This window comes from Hydra vulgaris, chromosome 12 (assembly GCF_038396675.1).
Source record: "Hydra vulgaris chromosome 12, alternate assembly HydraT2T_AEP".
NCBI lineage: Eukaryota > Metazoa > Cnidaria > Hydrozoa > Anthoathecata > Hydridae > Hydra > Hydra vulgaris.
The window spans coordinates 67,429,621-67,455,000 of NC_088931.1; the positions used below are offsets into that span (position 1 = coordinate 67,429,621).

Below are 25,380 nucleotides of genomic sequence, written 5' to 3' on the forward strand. Positions count from 1 at the left end.
CTGGTCAAAAGAAGGTCTTCTAGGCAAAGACTTAAGAGGTAAACAGATTTACCTCTTAAGTCTTTGCCTAGAAGACCTTCTACAAGACAGTAACTGGATGCATTTAACATCTGTCCAAGATGAGTATTTTTATCAAAACCCCATCTCTAGCCAAAAAAAAAATTAAATTTAGTTTTTTTAAAACTTGTAAATTATTTTATTGGATAAACTGTTGTTTGTAATTTTTTTAATTGTTGCGCAGGCATTTTAAATATATTCTTTTATTTTATATACTAATTTAAAAGTGTATACACTTATTAAAAAACATTCATTCTCCAACTAGTCTTCTACCAAATTACTACAACTTAATATTGATTTCTAATTATTTGTAATTATGTTGTAACTAATTTATAATTAATTTGTGATTAAGTTGTAATTAAGTTTGTAATTATGTTGAAATAAGAATTTATAAATAATTATTTAAAAACTGCTCAAAACGAAATTTTATCTTGAAATTTTCAGTGAAATAAGATAAGTATAATGAAATAAGTTTAAGAAAATTTTTTTTTTCTTTAAATAACTTTACTTTAGGTACTCTTTCGAACGGTTGCCATGATGGTTCCTGATTATGCATTAATTGGAGAAATCATGCTGTATTCATATGGCTTTGTAAATGCTAGAAAATTGGCTGTAAAAATTGTTACTACTTACAAATTATGTTCTGAACAAGTAAGTCTTTTAAATTATTGTGTTGACAAATTAAAATTTAGTTGTGTTTATAGAGTTTGTTTTGTGCTTGGTGCATTTAAGGCTATACACAATATTGAAGTACTATAATTTTATGATGTTTGATTTTAATTTTTTTTTTTTTTAATTTTTTCAACATTGCCAAAAATATATCTAGAGATGAGTCATTTTTTCTTTTATCCTATAATTTTTTTTTTGGTGCACTGATTTTTGTATTTTTTAAGGCATAAAGTACATCTTTTAGAAAAAGTCTGTTTTAAATTTGGAAGATTAGTTTTAGAGCTAAATTGTATAGATAATTTAGCTCTTGAGTTATATATATATAATTTGGCTCAAAAACTAATTTTTTAATTTCAAAACAGACTCTGGGTCAGTTTTTTTTAAAGATGCATTATATGCAATTTATTTACATATATATTTTTAAATTACATATATACTTTTATAGCTTTCCACTCAATTTCATTATGACTATGGTATGAGGGCTGTAAAAGCAGTATTGTCCGCAGCTGGCAATCTTAAATTAAAATTTCCTAATGAAGATGAAGATATTTTATTGTTAAGATCAATTCTTGATGTAAATAAACCAAAGTTTTTGTCCCATGACATCCCCCTATTTGAAGGAATAATTTCTGACTTGTTTCCTGGAATCACTCTACCTCAAGCAGATTATAACTCTTTTCTAGAAGCAGTTGATAAGGTACATCCAATTAGCTGTATGAATTTGCAGATTAAATATTATTGTATTGTCTCAGCCATTTTAATATATTTATGCAAGTTTTATAGGTATTATCTTTGTTGTTCTTTTTTGAACAAAGTTCAAATTATTAAAAGAATTTTTCTTTGTTTCAAAGAAAGTTTTTTTAATGGTTTGTTTCAAAGGAAATTATTTTATAATTTCTTGGCTTTGGATCAAAGATTCCAGGTTTTCAATTGGAAGAAGTGGTGCTTAAACTTAAAATCCCAGGTTTAAGGAATTTTTTATGTAGATTATGAATAACTTGCATACTTAGCTTGCTTTGTAAGTGAAAAGTTTTGGGTTTGATCCCCATCACATCCCTGGTAGTACTAGGTACCTTAGCCTTGGGTAGGTGAATAACAGTAAAAAAAAAAAGAAAGTCTTATAAGTTAAAAAAAGAATTAACCTTTGTTTATTTAATAACAAAAAATTGTATTATTTCTTACTTAATAATCTACAAAAGTAATCAAAAGTTAATTTTTCTAAAAATATATCTTCTAGAATTATGTTTTTATATATATACTTAAAACAAAGTTTTTGTTGAATGTATGCACACAACTTTCATCTCTATTTAGTAAGTTATAATTGTTTTAATTTATAATTTTATTTGAAACTACTGTAAATGTACTATTTAACAAGAATGAAATATTGAACATGTTGTATTATAACCAAACCATCAAAATATTTTCCCAGTTTTTCAAGAAATGAATAAACTTATACATTAATAAATATAAATAATATCAAAAATAGTAAATATGTAAATAGTAAAAATATGTTATCTTGAATTTTGAATATATGGAGTATAAGTTCAGTCTGAAATTTTTTCTTTTCAACAAAATTTGTGTCAGTTATGTTTAAAGTGTAAAAAAAAATAGAAAAAGATTACATTTTTTGTTACTAGGTGAGTACTAAAAGAAATATACAAGCTACAAGTTTTTTTAAAGAAAAAGTTATTCAAACTTATGAAATGATGATTGTGAGACATGGGTAATTAATATTTTGTTGAACTAAGTTACTGAGTTAGAATAAATAGTAAGAAATAATAGTAACACACTGTAACACCTAATTTTTCTAAAATAATTAAAAAAACAAAAAAAATAACAACAAATTACTGTTAGTTAAAAACATCTGTTGATAAAAAGTTTTTTTTTTATCTTATACCAATTTTATTATTAAAACGAGCTTATAAACTTTAGGTTCATGTTGGTGGGTGAGCCATTTTCAAGTAAAACAAGTATTTTATATGTGTTGGCTGATGCTTTAACCCTTCTCTGTGAAAATGGTTTTCCAGAAAATAAAGTATGTATGCAATTGAATTAGTTTAAATTTTTTTTTCATTCAGGCGAATTAGGAAAGGAATTTTAGGTTTGATTTGAATCTTTTTGAAAATAAATTTTACTTATTTATTCAAAAATAAATAAGTGAATAGAAAGAAAAAAAATTTTTTTTTTTTTTATTCATTATAAGAAAGATTTTTTTTTTTTAAATTAGATGAAAATATGCAATAACTTTAAACTTTTGCATTATAATCACAATGTTAGAATAGTAAGTTTTTGTCAACGCAAACAAATAAGTGCATATTATTAATCTTTATAAACATGCCAATATGTTGTTTTTAATGACTTTTTGAATACCAACTAAAAGAATATCAGTATAATAAAAGTTAAGTCTTTAAAATGACTAAAAAAGAAAAAAAAAATATGTTTATTGAAGATTAATTTTAGATTTAGAATCTAAAATACATATTGAGTCTTTACTAATATAAATTTTATTCAACATATCTAGGCCTTTAAAACAAAAAGATCTAGAATTGCTGCTGGATTCCTCAATAAATGGCATGGTGCTTTTTCTGATGGCTTTGTACCAAATTTGTAATTGAATTTTAAATCAAATCTCATTACAAAAATAGGATTCTATTTGAGTTTTGAGTCTTCATTAGATACAAGATTTGATTTGAAGTATTTAAATTTAAGGATGATTAGCTTATATATATACAAAATGTTTACTAGTTTATGAAAAACTTCAACACTTTGAACAATATTTTAAAAGAATTTATTTTATTAATTTAAGGTATCTTATCGTACTATTAATCCAAAGTCGATAACAATGGGACAGTTATTTGGTCAAATTGACAGAGTTTCTCATGAGGTTTATCATTTTGTTATTTCTTACAAAATTTTAAGATAATTATTTTTAATTGAATTTTTTGGATTTTTTGAATATCATGAAACTTAAATTTTTTTGTTTTAATTATGTGTTTATTAATTATGATAACTTTATTAATTTATACAAGTAACATAAATGTTGATCTTTGTTCACAGTGGACTGATGGTGTGTGTGCAAACACATTTCGAGAGTATGCTACAGACCAATCAGATACTAGAAAATGGGTCATATTTGATGGGCCAATTGATGCTCTTTGGATTGAAAATATGAATACTGTTTTAGATGATAATAAAAAGGTAAAAAAAATATCACAGACAGTTATAAAATAATTTAGTAGAATCTTTGCATTGATACAAAAATATTTAATATTTTGATCTCAGTGGAGTTGAATATGTGTAAAAAATTTACCTGAAAATTAAATATTAAGTTTAACAGTGTTCATTTTTACCTAGGATTTTATCTAATATAAAGTCAATGTTCTTGTTGAACCTTAAACTTGTATTGAAATAAATTAGTTTTTTTTGTTAAGCCAATTTACTTTAAAACTCAATTAATTGTTAAATTTCAGCTTTGTTTGATGAGTGGAGAGATAATTCAACTTACAGAAGTGATGAGTTTAATATTTGAAACTAACGATTTATCGCAAGCATCTGTAAGAAGTGTTTTATTTTTTTTTTTAAACTATTTTTAGATATTTTTTTCTGTAAGAGTACTTTTTGTGTTTCAGCCTGCAACTGTAAGTCGCTGTGGTATGGTATATTTTGAGCCATCATCATTAGGATGGAAACCTTTGCTTGAATCATGGATTAATACTATTCCTAACATATTGCGAGTTGATCAAGATAAATACATTAAAGCATTATTCTCTTGGGCTGTACCACCCTTATTATATTTCTTAAGGAAAAATTGTAAGGTAAATTTTTTCTAGATTTTTATTTAATGTCTTTTATGACCAGTAGAATTTTAGTGTTAAATTACTATAGAGGTATATTGTTGAGTTATTACTATGGAGACATACTGTTGAGTAAATATTATTGAGATAAAATATTGAGTAATTATTATGCAGACAAATTATTGAGTATTTATTATGGAGGTATATTATTTAGTAATTATTACGAAGGTATATTATTGAATAATTATTATATAGACAAGTTATTTTGTAAATTTTATAATATAGTCAGAGTAATTAAATCATAAATTATAAATTTTCAAGGAGTTTGTTAAGACATCAGACAGCAACCTTGTTCACTCATTAATGGTGCTTGTTGAAGTCACAATGAAAGGTGTTAATGAATCTGATGCAAACTTCATTAAATCATGGCTCTGTGTATATGTTTTTTGATATTTTTTTAATTATTCTTCTTTAAATTTTATCATTAGGACATAAATAAAGTTAGAACTATAACATTTTCTTTTGTCAATTCTATTTATACACATTTTTTTCTTGTTTTTTTTTGCAAGTCTGCATTCTTGTTTGGGGTTGTTTGGTCCATTGGTGCTACTTGTGATACAGTAGGAAGAATAAAATTTGATACTTTTTTCAAAGATTTAATAAATGGAAAAAATGAACAGCATCCTATTCCAACTGATATTGGGAGAATTGAGAAGCCTTTTCCATCAGAATATTCAGTTTATGATTATATGTTTGAAGTAATTTTACATCTTTCTATTTTCTTAAAATGTTTAAAATTATGTTTTGAGTTAAATTTCCTTCAAGTAACCATTAAATTTAAATCTAGAGAAAAGGACATGGAAACTGGGTACTGTGGACAAAAACAATAGCAAATTCAGAATTGAGTGGTAAAAAAATATCAGATATAATTGTTCCTACAATGGATACTGCTCGTTGTTCTTACTTTATGGAACTTCTTTTGCGAAACCAGAAGCCTGTTTTGTTTGTTGGTCCAACAGGAACAGGAAAAAGTGTTTATGTTAAAGATATGATTATGAATCATTTACCTCAGGATGAATACTTAGCTTTGTTTTTAAACTTTTCTGCCCAGACTACTGCTGATCAAACTCAGGTTAGTGCTGTATTAATATAACCTTGATGAAAATTTTGTTGAAAAAATATATCAATGATGTAAACTAACTGCTAGGGAAGATTTTGGAGCTTAAACAAAAAAAAAATTCATTTCTTTAATTTATTAAAGTAGTTGTCATAAAAAAATGATTAACAAATGTATGAATAATATGTGCTGCTTTGCTTTGTTATTTATTTCTGTTACACCTCTAGCTATATATTTGGATCCAGCTTACTTTTGATGATTTAGGATTTAATAATGTCAAAGTTAGACAAAAGAAGAAAAGGTGTATTTGGTCCGCCTATAGGAAAAAAGTTTGCAAATTTTTTTTCTTTTACTTGTAATTATGCACATTTTATATATATATATATATATATATATATATATATATCTATATATATATATATATATATATATATATATATATATATTTTAAATGATTTTAAAATCCTATTCTGTTGATTTTTTAAAATATATTTTTTTAGACTTATATTATTTGTTGACGACGTTAACATGCCAGCTAAAGAAAAATATGGTGCCCAGCCACCAATTGAATTGCTACGGCAATTTTTAGATCACGGTGTTTGGTGAGAACATGCTTTTTTTAATTTATTATACAGTGTCTTTGCTTAAGTGAGTTTAGAAATTAGGTTTTTTTTTTTGCAGGTATGATAAGAAAGATGCATCTCGCATAACTTTAACTGATGTTCAACTTATTACAGCTATGGGGCCACCTGGAGATGGTAAAAACTCTGTTACATCACGATTTTTAAGACATTTTAACATAATCAGCATTGCAAAGTTCAGTGATGAAACAATGACAAAAATATTTGGTAGCCTTGTGAACCACTATTTCAAGGTTTCAAGTTATTAGTTTTAAAATTCTCAACACAAAATATTCCATTTGTGGGTTATTTATTTAATATTTTGTCATAAACAACATCATTATGAAGTTTTTCTATAAAAGACTCATAGTTTTGCACTTCACAGCTTGTAACAATTAAAAAAAACTTTTTCTAGTAAGTAAATAAGAGTAACCTCCTGGTCTGTGGTATATACAGTAGTAGAAAAAAATAATAAATACATGACCTAAACATTTAGAAAAATATGTTTTATTCACAGATGATAATTAAAATTAATTTTTTTGTTTTTATAAAGTTTAGTGTTAATACTTATATCTTTAAAAAATTATTAGGTTACCTTTAGTTTTTCTCATTTAAGCAACAACTTTGTTTAAAGTAGCTAGTAATTTAAAGGAAGAAAAAATAAGTACATAAACGGCTAACTTGATTTTAAATTTAAAAAAAAATTATGAAAATTCAATATTATGTTTGCATGTAACAAAAATTTAATAAAAATAATAAAACAATGACAGATACAAACTTTTATGTTTATCTATCTTTTAATAGAATATCTACAACATTTTGTAGCATGTCCTTTTTTTTTTACTTTAATTTGTTTTTTGGGCATGCTGTTGATCAATTTATGGCATGTTAATAGCCGAACAGCATACCATAATGCTTTTACAGCCTTCCACAAATCCTTTTTTTTTTTTTTTTTTGCTGCCTTATCTTATACAACTTTCTATAAATTATATTATGTTCCATAATTATATTCCATAAATTCTATTGAATTAAAATCTGGCAATTGTGCTGGCCTATTTAATTGTCATATACTATTATTTTGCAACCATCTCTGTGCGATAGAAGCCATATATTTTAGATCATTAACTTGTTGAAATATCCAAGGCAATGGTATTTTATCCTAAACATAAGGAAGGAATATTGAAGTATATTTGAACCAATATCAGCTGTCATATTATCTGTTATTAGGTAAATAGAACCATTACCAGATAATGAGAACATTATAATACTTCCACCACTAAATTTTATTATTTTTGAATGTAATGTGTGGTGAAACTCTTTATTTGGTTGTCTGCAGACAAACTGCTTGCAATCTGATCTAAAAATATTCAATTTAGATTTGTTTGTCCACAAACCTGTGTCTCATCTCCTATTTGTCTATGCAATATATTTATGATCAAACTCTTTTTGGGTTTTAAGATGTTGTTTTTTCAATAAAGGCACACTTCTAGGTGATCTTGAAAACAAAATTTCTTGAACTAAACATCCTCTAATTGTACACGAGGTTACATTTAACTCTTAATTTTTTTTTAATGTTGTTGCTGGAGATGGATCTGTAATGATAAAAAATAAATTTTGTGCTAATTCTTGCTATCCACTTGCTATCAGTAGTTTTATACAAATTATTTCTCATCTGTAAAGTTTGCTTAAAATGATTAATGATACAATTGGTTTTTATGTATCCACCTGAAGAACTTTTATTGAGAAAGCCATATAAGCTTAAGGTTTTGGTATTGCTAGATCTGAAACAGGTTTTTATAAATTAGATTTTACCACTTATAGGGAGCTTGGAATATTTAGAAGTTGATAAGTTGTGCTTGCACCTGTAAAAATTACAAATAAAAATTGTTTTATCCAAGTTGTATTTTTTAGGTTAACAACTTTCCTTCTGACTTATATGCCATTGGTTCTCAAATGGTTGCAGCAACACTGCAAGTAATGCGTTTTTTTTTAGTTATTTTTACAGTCACAAAAATTTTATTTATACAATTTTTGATAATTTAGATCTACAAAGATGCAGTTAGTAATCTTCTACCAACACCTGCTAAATCACATTATGTGTTTAATTTAAGAGATTTTTCACGTGTCGTTTATGGAATTCTTTTAATTGAACTCCCATCACTCTCAGATAAAAAGTTTCTGCAGCGGTTGTGGGTGCATGAGGTTTATCGTGTGTTTTATGATCGCTTGGTTGATAATACTGATAGAATATGGCTATTCAAGTATGTTTTAAAACACATAATTATTTATAAAAAAATTATTTTATAAGTTTTATAGTTATTAAACATCGATAATAATTGGTCAATAACTATATATAGTTATATAATGACTATATATGGTCAATAACTAGAAATCAAGACATACTTCTTTTTGCTTAACCAAAATAAAAAAAATTAAGCATAATATTTAGCTCCTTTTTTTTTGGTTTAGTAAAATACAAAGTGTTACAAAAGAATACTTTAAAGAAGAACTTGATAAATTATTTGCACATCTTTCAGTAGATAAAAAGGTTTTTCATGCTTTATTTCTTTTGTTATATATGTTATATTTTTAATTTTTACATGTCTTTATCATTACTGTTAAACATTTTTTTAGTTAAAAGAAGATTCAATGAGAAGTTTAATGTTTGGCGATTTTTTGAATCCTAATGCAGTAACTATTTCTTTGTTGTTATGAACTGTGTTATTAATTTTCAAATAAAATTTATTTATGTATAAATGTTAATACAGAATGAAAAAATTGACAGATCATCCTGTTTTAAATAAATTTATAAATATTATAAAAAGAGTAAATGTGTTTTGTGAAAAGAAATTACACATTGTTGTTTTTTCTCTTTCTATTTGTTTCAATTTGTTTCTTCGTGCAGTGGCCTTTTTTGTCAAGGTTTGTGTTATGGAGTTATAGAGTTAAGAGAGGGTTGTATTTACAACTAAAGGAGCCTCTTCAACTGTAGCAGCCTTCATGGCCTTTGGGAGTTGAATTGAAATATATAAAAATTTAGTTTTATTCTGATTTATTAGATTGTATATCAAACTCCTGTTTTTTAATTATGTTTGATAATTTTAAATAATGACTTTAAGTTGTTTTTATTTTTATATAATATTTTTTGCTAGTTATGAGTTATGTTGGGAACTTCTTATGTTTATTTTGTATTGATTTCTGGCTTTCTTACATGTCAATAATTTAACTTTTAAGTTACTTTGCTAAGCTTTTTTTTTAAGTAATTTCTATTTATCATTTCATTGTATAGTCTATAAATAATCTCTCACTATTTTTTCGTTAGATGAACATAAAATATTTTAATGTAGTATCTATTAATATAGTAGTAATACAAAAATTTAAAAAATGTTATCAAACAAGTATTTACTTTGCATTACTTGTTTAATTTTTTAAAATTAAAATCAATAGAAGCAAGTTCGATTTGTTAACTGTTAGTGTATTGGTATTCACAATATATATCTTGCATGATTTTTATTACACTTGTTTCAAATGTGCTTAAATTTACATGCTTACATAATAGAAATAATTAGAAAATTAAAACAAGGTTAAATGTTTGGACAAGTTTTATTGGTGCTGCATTGATGTTGGTGATTTAAATATCCATTATTTTAGTTTCAAGTTCAATCCTGAACATGTCCGTGGTAGTACCACTCTCAACTTATTTCTCTGCGCAGCGGCCTTGTTTGTCAAGGTTTGTGTTTTAGAGTTATAAAGTTAAGAAAGGGTTGTAACCACAACTAAAAGTAGCCTCCTTGACTGTAGAGAGAGAGTTGTAATCATAATTATAGTAGTTTACTCGACTTAAGTGGCCTTCTCAGCCTTATCAATGTGAATATGAAAAAAATAAAAAATAAAATTTAGTGTTCAAAGTAGTATTCATGTTTGAGTCAAGTTCACCTTAATGCTTCAACCAATACGATAGCCATTATATTATGCGATAGCCATTATATATACGATAGCCATTATATTATATAACCAAAAATATTTAGCATAATCATTTTCTTTTCCATAGTCTTTAAAGTAGTTTCAATTTTTTAACATGACTTTATCATTACTCTCTCTCTCTCTCTCTCTCTCTCTCTCTCTCTCTATCTCTCTCTCTCTCTTATATATATATATATATATATATATATATATATATATATATATATATATATATATATATATATATATATATACTGATTGGCATTTTAACTAAGCTAGAAATTAATTAAATATAAACATTAGAAGTATCAAACATAACCAGCAAAAAAATATCAAATAAAAATAAAAACGACTTGAAGTTATTTTTAAGTTAAGTTAAATATAGAATTACAAAACAATTTATAAAAAGAACTTATTTTTTGTTATAAATATCAAATATTGTTATTTTATAAAAAAAAGCATTTTTTTAAATTATGTAAAATTAAAATTTTTTGAAATTTTTGAAGAAAAAAAGTTAAATCAACATTTATACTACAACAAAAAAATAATATTGGTTTTTGAGGTTTGTCACTTCTGATAATTGCTTGTTCTTAAGAGTGTGTAACTGTGTAGTTAGTCAACAGATAAATGGCTTTACAAATGTTGTTTTTTTGTGTTTAGGTTGGTAGTGATCGTTTGTACCAAGAAGTAAAATCTGTAGATGATTTGTATCCAATTGTTCAAAATTATTTAGAAGAATATAATCTTATGCATAAGGCACAAATGAATTTAGTTATATTTCGGTAAATTATTTTCATTTTATGTGCGTTTAATGCCTTTTGTGTTTGTCATATTGTGTGTTTCTTAACTTACTTTAGGTATGTTCTTGAGCATTTGAGTCGAATAAGTCGCATTTTAAAACAATCTGGTGGAAATGCAATGTTGGTAGGAATGGGGGGAAGTGGAAGACAATCATTGTGCAAGTTAGCAGCAGCTATATCATCATTTAAAATTTTCCAAATTGAAGTTTCAAAAAACTATGGAATTGTAGAATGGAGGGAGGATTTAAAGGTTAATATATATATATATATATATATATATATATATATATATATATATATATATATATATATATATATATATATATATATATATGTATATGTATATATATATATATATATATATATATATATATATATATATATATATATATATATATATATATATATATATATATATATACATATGTATGTATATATGTATATATATATATATATATATATATATATATATATGTATATATATATATATATATATATATATATATATATATATATATATATATATATATATATATATATATATATATATATATATATATACAAATTCATCAGTAACATAACTCATTTACAAAGAATAAAGCTAACATAGTTCACATCTTTAAAAAAAAAATAAAAACATTTTGATGATCAGCATGATTATGATTGTTAGTTTAACATGTTTAATGATATATCATCACTATTTTGGTTTTAATGTTTGTTTTCTGCAAGAGAAAATTTTTTTATTGTAATCTTATAAATGATTAAAGCATTGATTTCTTAGCTAAAACAGAATCTACTAGTTATTTGAATAAAAATGCAAATGTTAGGCATTGCTTTACTAGCTAGGAAGTATCTAACAGCTCTTCAACTAAGTACCACCTATCTACCTAAGTACCTACCAACTATCTACCTAAGTACTTATCACCTATCTATTTAATTACCTGCTTTCCTAACCGGCTGAATACTTACCACCTATTTAACTAATTACATACCACCTATCTACACAATCACCTACCACCTATCAACTAAATTACTTAAGTATTTACCTTAATCTCTACTACCTTTTTACTATGTAACTACATACTTACTGCCTAAATTTATCTTATATTAAATAAAAATTATGCAAGTAAAATTATCTTACTAAAAATAATGTTCACTTGCATTATTTTAAAGCCATTTTTCACAAATAAAGTAGACTTTACAAAAGCATATTAACTTATGTAAGTTAATCAATAAAATCTGCCTATTATTTTTTACAGCATTTTGAAAAGATAAATAGAACTTCTTTTTTTCACACTATTTTGTTTAGAAACTTCTTAAAATGGCTGGGGGACAAGACCAGCCTACTGCATTTATTATATCTGATAATCAAATTAAGGAAGAAGCATTTTTGGAAGATATAGATAGTTTACTGAATTCTGGTGAGGTTCCAAATCTCTTTGCAGTAGATGAAAAAGCAGAACTGATTGAGGTATTTAAACATCCTTTTGGATAGTTACATTAGTTATAAAGTATTTAATGAAAATTTTATAAATCTTTTTATTTTATTATGTTTAAAAAAAAAATACATTAATTTATAAAATTAAAATTCTGTCGATATAAAAAACCTCTTTTATTTAACTTTTAAATGTTGAATTTCTTTTTAAAGATCATAAGGACAGTTGCTTTATCTGAAGCAAATGACACAAAAGTAGAGTTTACACCCTTATCACTGTTCAATTTTTTTGTGACTCGATGTAAAAACAACCTTCACATATTACTGTGTATGAGCCCTATTGGAGAGGCATTTAGAAGAAGACTTCGTCAATTTCCTTCCCTAATTAATTGTTGTACAATAGATTGGTTTCAGGTTTGCTCTATTTAGATATAATTAATATTTTATTTGTTTAAATTGTTACTGTAATTATGAAGACAAAGTACGTTTTGAAACTGGAATTATTTTAATGACATTTCTGGTCACAGATCTGTAACTTTTGTTTTAACAGAAGTAAAAAAATGCCAGAAAAAACAATGCCACGTTTTTAGTGGAAAAATAAAAAATAAATCTTAATTTTAGTAACAATATTATAATTGTTATAACATTAATATCATAAGGTACATAGTTATAGAGTTATAATGTAAAATGGTTTTACTATAATATTAGTTAATGTTTGTGTTGTGCTGAGAGTAGTCTTTTTGCTAAGGTTTGTGTTGTTTTGAGAGTGTTGTGTTTAAGTTGAGGTTTGTATTGAGGTTTATGATGAGTTAAAGTGTTTAAATTTTTGTTAAAGTTTGTTTTGAGATTTTGTTAAAGTTTTTGTTTAAGTTTGTATTGAATTTGTGTTAAAGTTTTGTGTTTAGGTTTGTGTTGATTTTGTGTTAAAATTTTCGTTAAGCTTTGTTTTGAGTTTGTGTTAAGATTTTAGCTAAAGGCAAAAAAATAAAATAAAATTAAAAACGATACAAAAATATAAGTAGTCTTCTTTATGATAGTAGACAACTACTTCATATTAGTGAACCCCTTGCATAAAGCGAGTGATTTTGTTTTAAGAATGCTATAATACTTTTAATTTTTTGATTTGATTTATTATTATTATTTTTTTCAGCCATGGCCAGATGATGCATTGGAAATGGTTGCTAGTAAGTTTCTAGAACGAACTGAAATTGATGAGAATCAATTAAAAAGTGTTATATCAGTGTGTAAAACCTTTCATCAGGGAGCAATTAATTACTCAAATAGGTATAAAAACACAATAATGATGATGATGATGATGATGATGATGATGATGATGATGATGATGATGATGATGATGATGATGATGATGATGATGATGATGATGATGATGATGATGATGATGATGATGATGATGATGATGATGATGATGATGATGATGATGATGATGATGATGATGATGATGATGATGATGATGATGATGATGATGATGATGATGATGGCAATAATGATGATGGTCATTAGAATAATGGTCACAATTATGAAGTTCATAATCATGATGTTATTCACTTTAGTTTTTTATTACAAGTGGGTCGTCATAATTATGTCACTCCAACCTCGTACCTTGAGTTGATTGGTTCATTTAAGATATTACTAAGACAAAAACAAGATGAGGTTTGTATGCAAATGCAATGAATATACTACCAAATAAAAGATGTAAAATATGGGATATTAATATATGCTGTACACTTTTTTTTTGGCACATATTAATCCATACGCTTTTTAAAAAAAAAGAAATAAAATATGAAGAATTGATTTTTTTTTGCTGTAATAAATTTCTCTCATACATAGATACTGTCTGCAACCTTTACATAAGTACTCTCACCTATCCGTATTTCATTATGATATTGTCAGTGAAATTTTTTTCATACCCAAATAGGGAGCACTTAATACATATATATATATATAAAAAAAAAAAATATATATATATATATATAAATTAGTAGAAAATCACTTAACAAAAGTTTTTTATTTAACACTGTGTTTCATCAATAAAGACTCATCAGAATGATTTCTGGCAAGTCTTTATTGATGAAACACAGTGTAAACTGAAAATTTTTTGTCAAGTGATTTTCCACTAACTTATTATTGCTCTGTTGTTTTAAGAACATTGAGCACTCTATTTTGTAGAATACATTTTAAAATTGTTTATATATATATATATATATATATATATATATATATATATATATATATATATATATATATATATATATATGTATATATATATATATATATATATTAGGGTGATTCATATTTGACGAATTTTTGAAAATCAAGTTGGGAAAGAGGTCCTCTCCAGTCAAATTTTTGTATAAAAGCATAGCAAACTTCAGGGGTCTGGCGGAAACCTTTAAAATCAACACGGAAAGCCAACTTTTCTTCTATATGGTATATTTTGGACTACTTATTTATAATAGGGTAGGACTAAAAAAAAATACGGTAGTATTTATTCCACATGATGTGGAGAAAGTGGGGAAAAAAACATTTTTTTTACATAAAATGACGCATTACTATGTATAACTGACGCTGGTTTATTCTTCATATTTAGGCCAAATTTTGAAAAATAATATTAGAACTAAGCATTAATAATGTTTATATAGAAGGGGCATGTCAATAGCTACTCGCCCCCCTCACCCTGTTATTGGAGATTTATACCCCCTCTATCCCTTCTTCGTTGGAAGGGGGGGGGCGAAGTTATTTAAATTTTATTATAAATCATATTATTTAAAATTACTTTATTTTCTTTAGCAAAAACAACATCATTTGGCAATATAAATATTAAAATCATGATATGTAAATATAATATAATATATTGCAATGCATAAATATAGTATATAAATCATGTTATTTTTTTCTCTGCTTTCCTATTGCTTCATATGCTAGCTGCAACTGTTCCTTGGTTTCTGACCCACGGAGGTGATCTTGTCTTTGCTGCACAGCTAGTATAAGTTCTTGACAATCATCCTCATTGTGAACATTGTTCACAAACTTTAATACAAGTTTTACAGCCCTTTCAGCACAATTGTTCACTACTTCAAGTTTACTTACAAAATTGGAGAATTTTTTGAACTGGTCAACATAGCACCACATAGGAGCAGGACAGTTTAACCAAAGTTTGTCCTTAATTCTTGTCAGGTTTAATAAACTGAAGATGAACCAAGAGTTCTCTCCAATTAATGGAGCAAGTCCTGGTGGCACTTCTTGTTTAAATTTTTAACTCGTTTATCAAGTTTGACTTCTCTGAATGCTAAAAATGATCAGGAACTGGTTTGGAGAGTAATGTTTTTGCGATGTTTTCTTTCTCCATATCAGGAAGGGTAGGGTCTAGGAGAGCAAGTGGAACCAAAGTTTCATCTAAGTATCAGCTGTGTCTCTTCATTGACATCATTGTACTTTCAATTCCGTTTAGAACTCTCTTGGAATCAGAGTTGCATTTCTCTACATATTCTTTGTACTGCACCATTTGCCAATAGGCTTTTACATCCTGAAATGGTGCCGCTGAGGGCAATGAGGTTCTCAGAAACCAGACAGAATAGAAAATCGAGATTTTCTATTCTGTCTGAGAAGAAATTCTGCCATTGTCTTCATCTCTTTATTTTGGGCAGCAGTCAAATCATAGGGCAGATGTGTACTCAATATCTGAATATTCAAGTAGTAAATGGCTTTTGACATGAACTTAGCATGAGAAACACAGCCTGGAGCTCAAACTTTGAAAAATATTTTAGGATACAGATACATCAGGGTAAGTTCCAATAACTCCCTATAATCCCCTCTTGGAAATATGTCAGTGTTTAATGAATCTTTGCAAAACTGGATAGTTTCCTCAATCTGGGTTGCCAAGAAAGTATTGTTGGTGGAATTAGTATCAAACCTTATTAAATTGGAAGAATCAACAGTTTCCTTGATGTCATTCCAGTTTGTCTGAAACCATTTGAACATTAAATTTTCTGGAGCTGCTGTTTTGCCTGAGGTAATTTCCTCCCAGAAATGTTTGAGATGTAGTTCATATATATGCCTCCTGCAGGCAAGCTCTAACAAAATAGATTCCTGTCTTTGACTGAGCCTAATATTGGTTCCTGAATGTCTTCCAGTATTTGAGGCAGTTGTGTCAAAACATAATCCTTCACATCATCACGTATTCCATAATCTTCCAGTACATTATACAAAGCTTCATACTGAGCAGCTCCAGTCTCATGCTCCATTGCTGGAATTCCAAGAAACTTAATGTCTCCATCAATATTAGCTGAAACAGCAAACTTGTCTCTTTTTTCTTTTTTTCCATTAGTAATATCTTCCATAATTTTTCCATCAAAGTGAGCTATTATAGGGAAAAGTGCTTTCTCAGCAGCTTTTTTAACCCCTATTTTTAGCTTTGCAGCATTTTGCTGGATGGTTTTCTTTTGTTCCCGCCAAATAGTAGATTGAGACAGTAAAATGTCTTTAACGTTTCCACGTGAACTAACAACCAAATCTGTACACACATGCAGCAAATCTCTGGAGGAAATATTTTTGGAAACTGAAGTCATGGCAATATTTTTTACAAAATCCTTGGCTAACTGTGGCATGTCATTACTTGGACCTGGCTGATCGAAATCAAACAATCTGAATCTATGCTGGTATTTATATCACTAGTTTCTGAGGAAAACTGAAGCTCTGTAGTAAAATCATCTCTCTGAGAAAACTGTTCAACATTGTGTACTAACTGTGGATGTTTCAATCTTCTCTGTTCTCTCTTCTTAATTCTCCGGTTATAAAGTTTGTCTTTTTTACCCAGAGTCATTTTACGACTGGTCTTTTGATCTCTCAAAAGTTTCATATCGGTACAATACAATTCCTTATTAAGTCAAGTCTTCTTTAGAATATCTTCGATATTTGGTTTAGCAATCCAGAAACCTTTCTTCCTTTTTTTTTTGAAATCTTGTCTAGCTTTTCCTGCTTCTTTTGAGTTCTTACACTTACTTTTCTTTAAATTCTCCCAGCTGTTGATCAGATCAGTGATATGCTTCCTTTAATAATATATATAACAGGTTTAGAAAATATTATATTATCCAAATTTTGTGGTGTGTTTATGGTAACCTGTCTCTTTAATATGAATTAAATTTTGTTTGGCCTACCTTATAAATGGGTAAGTGAGTACCCCATCCTTGTATTCTCTGTCTATCCACAGTTTCTTAACTGCGATCATTATGCAGTTTTCAGGACAGCTACCAAGACCAGAACACTTTGCTGTTTGACGACCAATGGTACAAGCAATCAGCTTTTTTGCTGGAGTTATTTTGGCTCCAGATCGTCTAAACTGAAAGTAGAGAATAATGTCTGTATTTGTTGAAAACATTATTTCTGAAAGATTTTCTTCAAGATCCTCTTCTTCAAATAGATATGCCCTTTTTTTAAGTCTTGTCGATCTTGGCATCTTGGTTTCTAAACAGTAATTTGATTAAAGAAAACAATTGATATTCATTCTTTGTTTAAGTCACATGTATTTTACAATAATAATTTTGTATATAACCACAGATGTATACCTTTTCTAGATTGTTATGGATACACCACATACACACACAGAATGTAAAATTATGACAATATGTCTACTGCAAATACGACAATATGTTAGTTTATAAAACCGCGGAAATGAATAAATATTCCAAAATATTCAGGAATCAAAATGTTATCATAATTTAAAGTTTATATTGTCTTTTTTTTTTTAAGAAAATAAAGTAATTTTAAATAATACGATTTATAATAAAATTTAAATAACTGCGCCCCCCCCCCTTCCAACAAAGAAAGGATAGAGGGGGTATAAATCTCCAATAACAGGGTGAGGGGGGCGGGTAGCTATTGACATGCCCCTTCGATATAAACATTATTAATGCTTAGTTCTAATATTAATTTTCTAATATTAATTTTTGGCCTAAATATGAAGAATAAACCAGCATCAGTTATACATAGTAATGCGTCATTTTATGTAAAAAAAGCGGTTTTTTGCCACTTTCTCCACATCATGTGGAATAAATACCACTGTATTTTTTTTGGTCCTACCCTATTATAAATAAGTAGTCCAAAATATACCATATAGAAGAAAAGTTGGCTTTCCGTGTTGATTTTAAAGGTTTCCGCCAGACCCCTGAAGTTTGCTATGCTTTTTACAAAAATTTGACTGGAGAGGACTTCTAAAGTCACGTGACATTAAAACTTTTGGGCTTAAAATTATTTTTATATTGGTGGTCAACCATTCCAGGTAGGACCAACTTGATTTTCAAAAATTCGTCAAATATGAATCACCCTAATATATATATATATATATATATATATATATATATATATATATATATATATATATATATATATATATATATATATATATATATATATATATATATATATATATGTATGTATATATACATACATGTGCTTTTCACTTTTTCTTTTAGGAAAAGTTAAAAGTACATACATTGACTTCTTATTGCCTCCTGCTGGTAGGAGTGTTGCTACATTGACTGAGGGTTGGTTAGGGTCAGGATTAAAGTCAGGGTTAGGTTTAGGGTTTGGGCTAGGTTTAAATATGGTTATATTTCTGTAAATAATTGTTTTTGTAAATAGATGAAATAAAATATGAAATATTATATAAAATAATTAAATAAAAATAACAAAAACAACTATAACAAACATATTTTTATAACAAAATATTAAGTTTAAATATGTATAGATAAAATTTAAAAAAATAATATATATAAATAAAAAGAAAAAAACCATTATTTAAGGGAATGAAATTAAGTGTCCCTGTTAACTCTGACTAGGAGTGTCAGAGTTAACGGGGACACTTAATTTCATAAAAATCACCCTTATATATATATATATATATATATATATATATATATATATATATATATATATATATATATATATATATATATATATATATATAAGGGTGATTTTTTAAGAGGTATAGAATTTGATTTTCAAAAAAAACACAAAAAATTTGAAAAAATTGATGAAATCTTTATTTGAGTCAATAGAACGGTCGATATAATTTAAGGTTTAAAGGTTATTTCATGTAAATGTTGGCTGAGGCTCCGCTTTAGTCGGCCCATGCATAAGGTCCAATTTTGGCACACTCTCTCCAACATATCACCCGGTATCTCACGAATAAATGCTTCAATATTGGCTTCCAGTGCGTCAATCATTGCTGGTTTATCCCTGTAGATATTTCTTTAACATGGCCCCACAAGAAATAGTCCAAAGTTGTTAAATCATACGATCTGGGTGGCCAATTGATGGGCCCCAAACATGAGATAAACTGTTCACTGAACTCGCCTCTCAATTGGAACATTGTTTTGGGTGCCGTGTGGCATGTGGCACTGTCTTGTTGAAACCACATGTTAGCCAAGTTCAATTCTTCCATTTTGGGCAAAAAAAAGTTTGTAATCATCGCACGGTAGTTCTCGCCATTCACAGTAACGTTCCGGCCATTGTCGTCTTTAAAAAAGTATGACCCGATGATGCCACCGGCCTATAATTCACACCAATCAGTGACTTTTTCAGGATGCATTGGTAGCTCTTGCAATGCTTCTGGCTGATCTTCACTCCAGATGCGGCAATTTTGCTTGTTAATTTATCCATTCAACCAGAAATGAGCTTCGTTGCTGAACACAATTTTTTGATAAAAATGTGGATCTTCCTCCAACTTTGCCAGTGCCCATTCACCAAATGTTAAACGTTGTGGGAGGTCGTGTGGCTTCAATTCTTGCACCAGCTGTATCTTAGAAATCCTTTTGCAAAATTTTCCATGTAGTGGAGTAACAGAGGCCCAATTGCTGCGAATGGCAGCGAATTGACATTTCATGTTCATCACTAACACTGGTGGATACATCTGCAATATTTTCTTTGGTTGTCACTCTGCGTATGTGTGTTGGTGGTTTAATGTCCAATAATGTAAACTGGGTTCGAAATTTAATCAAAAGCTTCCTAATAGCTCCCTCAGTAGGCGACCAAACTGCCCATAAATTGGGAGAAGTGCGCGAAGCACTCTCTTAACCGAGCATGAATTTTGATAGTAAAATTCAATAATTTGCAAGCGTTGTTTATTTGTAAGTCGATTCATGGTTAAATTATAGACCCAACTGAACAAATTTGACAATGACACAAGACACAATGCACGTGTGATTTGTCAAAACCAGTGTTGCCAAAAAGGTACCAGCAATAAAATCACCCTTTAAATATATATTTATATATATATATGGGTGTATGTGTGTGTGTATCTATATATATACAGAGTGTAAACCAGAAATATTTTTTCACCGTATTTGTGAATATAATAACTAAAAATTATATTCATTTGCATTAATTATTTAAAAAGGTCACCCACTAATAAAAAATTAAAATATTAGTAATCATGAAATAATGTTGTATATGTATTTGCAGTTTGTAATTAACTTTAATTTTTTTTATATATTTTTATTAGAGAAAATAAATTTTAAATTAAGTTTCTCAAAGTTTATACTTCAAGGTAAGTCTTTAGCAACTTTTAATGCTCCTTAAGCACATATCTCTCTTGATGAGTTCACAAAAAAATAACTTGAAAATACATAAATTGACTCAATTTAATCTTGCTTTTCAATGGTGTGTGATGGTAATGTATAAGGAAAATTAGTTTTAAAAAAGTTTACATTATTTTTTTATAAAAATATATATGCTTTGCAAAGCTTGTTGAGTAGTTTCATCTCTCCATCCTAAAACTTTGTATTTTAAAGAAGGATCATTGTTGTCAAATACTATCATATTAGGTTTTTGTAATTTTCAAGTATGAGTTGAACAAAAGAGTAATATAAGTCTAGTGAGGTAGACTCGTACATACAGAATAAATGACCAACTTCAAAACTTTATGATATTGGCATGAAACATACTGTAAATTATCAAACTCAAGATCACCAAATTTTTTGTGTAGTCTGGTATTTTATATCATTTTTTTTACCTTTTTTTTTCCTTTTATAATCATTTTTATACAGCTCTATAAGTCAAAAAAGTCAACAATTTCTACCAATCCATTCAAATTAATTTTTGCTTTATCATCTTTAAAGGCAAGAACAGCCAATTTAATTTTTTTGTTGTATTTTTGATAACTTTGCATCTGTTAATAATTTTACAACTGGTGAAGTTATACGTTTCCTTTATTTTCTGAAGTTAGTATCAGATATTTGTGTGTTAAATCATTCATCTCCACTAAAAATCTTCAGTTGATGTAACAGCCCTCCTTGCATGTTCTACCTATTTAAGTTAGTCAATGTATGTACATTTGCTTTAGCTTCTACCCATTGAAGTAAGTTTATCTATATACAGTCTGCTGCACTTATCCCTAAATAAATCAGTCAATAAAACAGCAATGAAAAAAGCATTTTTGTCTATTAAGTTGAGTTTTTGTGATTTTTCAAAAAAGTAATAAAAGTTAATTAGTTTCCCCAATTATTTTGATGGTTTTTACATTAATAGATATGTATATATATATATATATATATATATATATATATATATATATATATATATATATATATATATATATATATATATAATATATATATATATATATATATATATATATATATATATATATATATATATTTATGTAAAAACCATCAAAATAATTGGGGAAACTAATTAACTTTTATTGCTTTTTTGAAAAATCACACATATATATATATATATATTATATATATATATATATTATATATATATATATATATATATATATATATATATATATATATATATATATTTGCATATCTAAATACACAATATATACATGTATATATACACACATGTGTGTGTGCATATATATATGTATATATTGTGTAGTTAGATATGCATATATATGCATATCTAATTACACAATAATTGATGTATGTCATATTGCGATATTAGAATTATCTTGTTCTAAGACTTTAGGAGATGGCATATACAATTTTTTTTACAACTAATGTTTTCTCTGCAACTTTTTATTTATAACTTAGCTTTCAATACAGTAAAAAAACATTATTCTGAGGTACACAACACTAGAAAAATCTCTATTTTTTCAAAAAGTGGAGATAGAACAAGATAATTCTGACGTTGTGATATATTAATTTCTTTATAAGCTTTAATTTAATTAATAGTTAATACATTGAGCTCCTTAAGGTGTTTTTGCAAATGCAAACTGTGTTTACTTAGGTGTTACACAATAAGAGAAGATATGAAACTGGTCTTGATAAACTTGCTTTTGCCTCATCACAGGTTTCATTTATTTTATTATTGCTCTACATTTTTCTTTATTTTGTTGAGTTAGAATTATCATTAATAATAAATGTTGACAGATGTTGTTTAAAATCAATTTTTAGGTTGCTGATATGCAAATTGAATTAGAAAAACTTCAGCCTCAACTTTTTGTTGCATCGCAAGAAAATGAAACAATGATGGCAGTAAATAATTTTCAAGTTATATTTAGTTCATTCAGTGGTGTCATTTTTTACTCATTCAATGCTGACAGTGGTGTCATTAATTTAAAAAACTTAAATTTTAGTCAAAACTCTTTTAAATGAATATAAAAACTTTTATTCCTAATGTTAAGAATTTTAAATAGTAAAAGTGTAATAATAACTAAGCAAATTTATTTATTATGTTAACTGTTGTTCCTTGTGCTTTTAATTATGTGCCTTAATTATGTTAACTATGTCTTTTTGATATTACATATGATTATTTTTGATTGCTGATGTTAACATAAAAATTTTGAAAATTTAAAATGAAGAGCAGATTTTTGAAATTTTAAATTGAAAACATTTTTGAAATTTTAAATTGCATTTTAAAGACTTTTATCTTGTAGGTAAACATTTTAAGGTTGACTTTTAACTCTACCTTGTCTTGCAAATGTCTACTTCATCATTTTCAATCAAAAATGTGTATTTTTTAATTATCAAACCAAAACTTTGGGCAGTATAATAAAACTTTGACAATATAGTATAACAGACCTTTATTGTATAAAATAATATTTTTTTAGTTAATTGTGTTTGGATTCAAATCAGCATTTCAAACATTAAATTGTACAGAATTTTCTAGTATTTTGCTGATCTTAATGCTTAATACATATATACATATATATATATATATATATATATATATATATATATATATATATATATATATATATATATATATATATATATATATATATATATATATATATGTATATTAGGGATATGACAATTTTGCAACCCTATATCCCCATACTAAATTTAGTGGAGATTTTGTGCAAAAATCAGAAAAATAACAAGCATTTTTACTATATGTCAAAAAAGTTCACCCCCCAATTAAAAAATATTTGTAAATTTTTTTTAAAAAATGTAGTTTTGCAACACATCTTCCACTACTTTATAGAAACCAATAAACATGTATAATTAAAATTTGTCTACTGTGTATTTGACAATAAGTATTTAATATTTAGTTTTTCTATGCTTTGGCATAATGGCATTAAGTCTTGCATCACTTTCACAGCACGTTCTGCACATATATTTGAACGTTGTGTTGGTATTGGTGTTGGCTCAGTGGACCAAAACCTATTCAATGATTTCAATGCTTTAGGATGCTCATTGCATGCTTCTAATAGATTAACAAAGTCTGCAGGATTGAAGTAGTGACCCCCAAACCATATATCACCCCATGAACCACAGATGAAGTCACATGCTGCTTGAGCTGATTCTGATTCTTGGTATTCTGGTACTAAAATGTAAGCAAGTAGAATAAAAATGGCTCTCGAATTCCACCTTGCATTGCTTATAGCAGGAAGTGATTTGAAATTAACTTTTGGAAAGTTACCTGTGCTTTTAAACTTTCTATAACATGCTATTAAGTGATTCAGGAAATCCATGTCATCTCTCCAGCGAGTTCGCTTCACTTTCGTCAAAGGATTTCCAATATTACTAAACAATAGCTTCAAGTTCTCGTAATCTTGCTGCAACCTTGTCACAAAAGGGTAATGGAGATATGGTGACATTGTCGATCCTTCAAAAAGATCATTCATGACATGTTTCAAAAGAGTATCTAGAATATGGTGTTGGCATCCAATAAAAACAGGCTTTTCTAGTCCAATGGTTTTAAAATGTTTCTGTAACCGTGTAACTACACCATTTCTTAATCCTGTATTTGTAGATGTTGTGTCAGATACAATCATTTTTATGGCTGGCCACAGCTCATACTCATCTAGCACATGCTTTATCCCATTATATATTGTTTCACTTTTTCCATTCATCATTTCCAGAACAGCAAGCCTAACCTCTCTATTTTCATTTTTCAAAACAACTACTTGATGTTCCATTTTCTTTATTTGTTTTCCATCAAAGTGCAAAGACCACTTTTCATTTTTTAGGTTTTCCATATAATTTGCTTTCAACTTTTCTCCTTCTTTCATAACACCTTTGTAGATACCACTTTGCGTTGGAGTATGAATAGAAATACCACTTTCTGAAAGAGTTTTACAGACTTTATGTGCTTTTTTGGTACTAATCTTAGCAGAAATCACTAAATTTACTGCTGAATTTGTTTTTTGTTTTTTAGATGATGATGAAGGACCTTCAGCTTCAATATCACTGCTGGAACACTGCTCTTCACTTTCTGAAGGTTCTCCTTCACTAGCTGATTCAACAAAATCTTGTCCTTGACTGATGGACATTTGTTTCTTTATCAACACTAATTTTCTTGGATGAATACCTTCAGCATCTTTAATTGTGATACAATATCCAGCTCTTCCATTTGTTGACTTTTGAAGACAATAAAATTCTTTATCTTCCTGACACAACCATTCACCTTTCTCATCGGTTATGTCAAACAATCGTGTAAAATTTTGAGT

The 25,380-nt window shown here is 27.3% G+C and overlaps 1 protein-coding gene across 2 annotated transcripts in view; it reads left to right on the forward strand.

The window, feature by feature from the left end:
* Positions 1-25,380, forward strand: part of LOC100211154 (dynein axonemal heavy chain 12) — a 107,100-nt gene that overhangs the window by 41,117 nt on the left and 40,603 nt on the right. For both annotated transcript variants that reach the window (XM_065814217.1, XM_065814218.1), the window contains exons 36-61: positions 571-708; positions 1,172-1,423; positions 2,364-2,449; positions 2,659-2,761; positions 3,533-3,610; positions 3,784-3,924; positions 4,197-4,280; positions 4,356-4,541; positions 4,842-4,955; positions 5,090-5,278; positions 5,368-5,652; positions 5,902-5,966; positions 6,138-6,239; positions 6,319-6,511; positions 8,169-8,231; positions 8,301-8,518; positions 8,727-8,805; positions 8,892-8,948; positions 10,881-11,002; positions 11,078-11,270; positions 12,330-12,491; positions 12,669-12,869; positions 13,606-13,739; positions 14,027-14,126; positions 22,713-22,775; positions 22,880-22,960. In XM_065814217.1, coding sequence (XP_065670289.1) covers positions 571-708; positions 1,172-1,423; positions 2,364-2,449; positions 2,659-2,761; positions 3,533-3,610; positions 3,784-3,924; positions 4,197-4,280; positions 4,356-4,541; positions 4,842-4,955; positions 5,090-5,278; positions 5,368-5,652; positions 5,902-5,966; positions 6,138-6,239; positions 6,319-6,511; positions 8,169-8,231; positions 8,301-8,518; positions 8,727-8,805; positions 8,892-8,948; positions 10,881-11,002; positions 11,078-11,270; positions 12,330-12,491; positions 12,669-12,869; positions 13,606-13,739; positions 14,027-14,126; positions 22,713-22,775; positions 22,880-22,960 — 3,489 coding nt within the window. The remainder of the gene's footprint in view (positions 1-570; positions 709-1,171; positions 1,424-2,363; positions 2,450-2,658; positions 2,762-3,532; positions 3,611-3,783; positions 3,925-4,196; positions 4,281-4,355; positions 4,542-4,841; positions 4,956-5,089; positions 5,279-5,367; positions 5,653-5,901; positions 5,967-6,137; positions 6,240-6,318; positions 6,512-8,168; positions 8,232-8,300; positions 8,519-8,726; positions 8,806-8,891; positions 8,949-10,880; positions 11,003-11,077; positions 11,271-12,329; positions 12,492-12,668; positions 12,870-13,605; positions 13,740-14,026; positions 14,127-22,712; positions 22,776-22,879; positions 22,961-25,380) is intronic.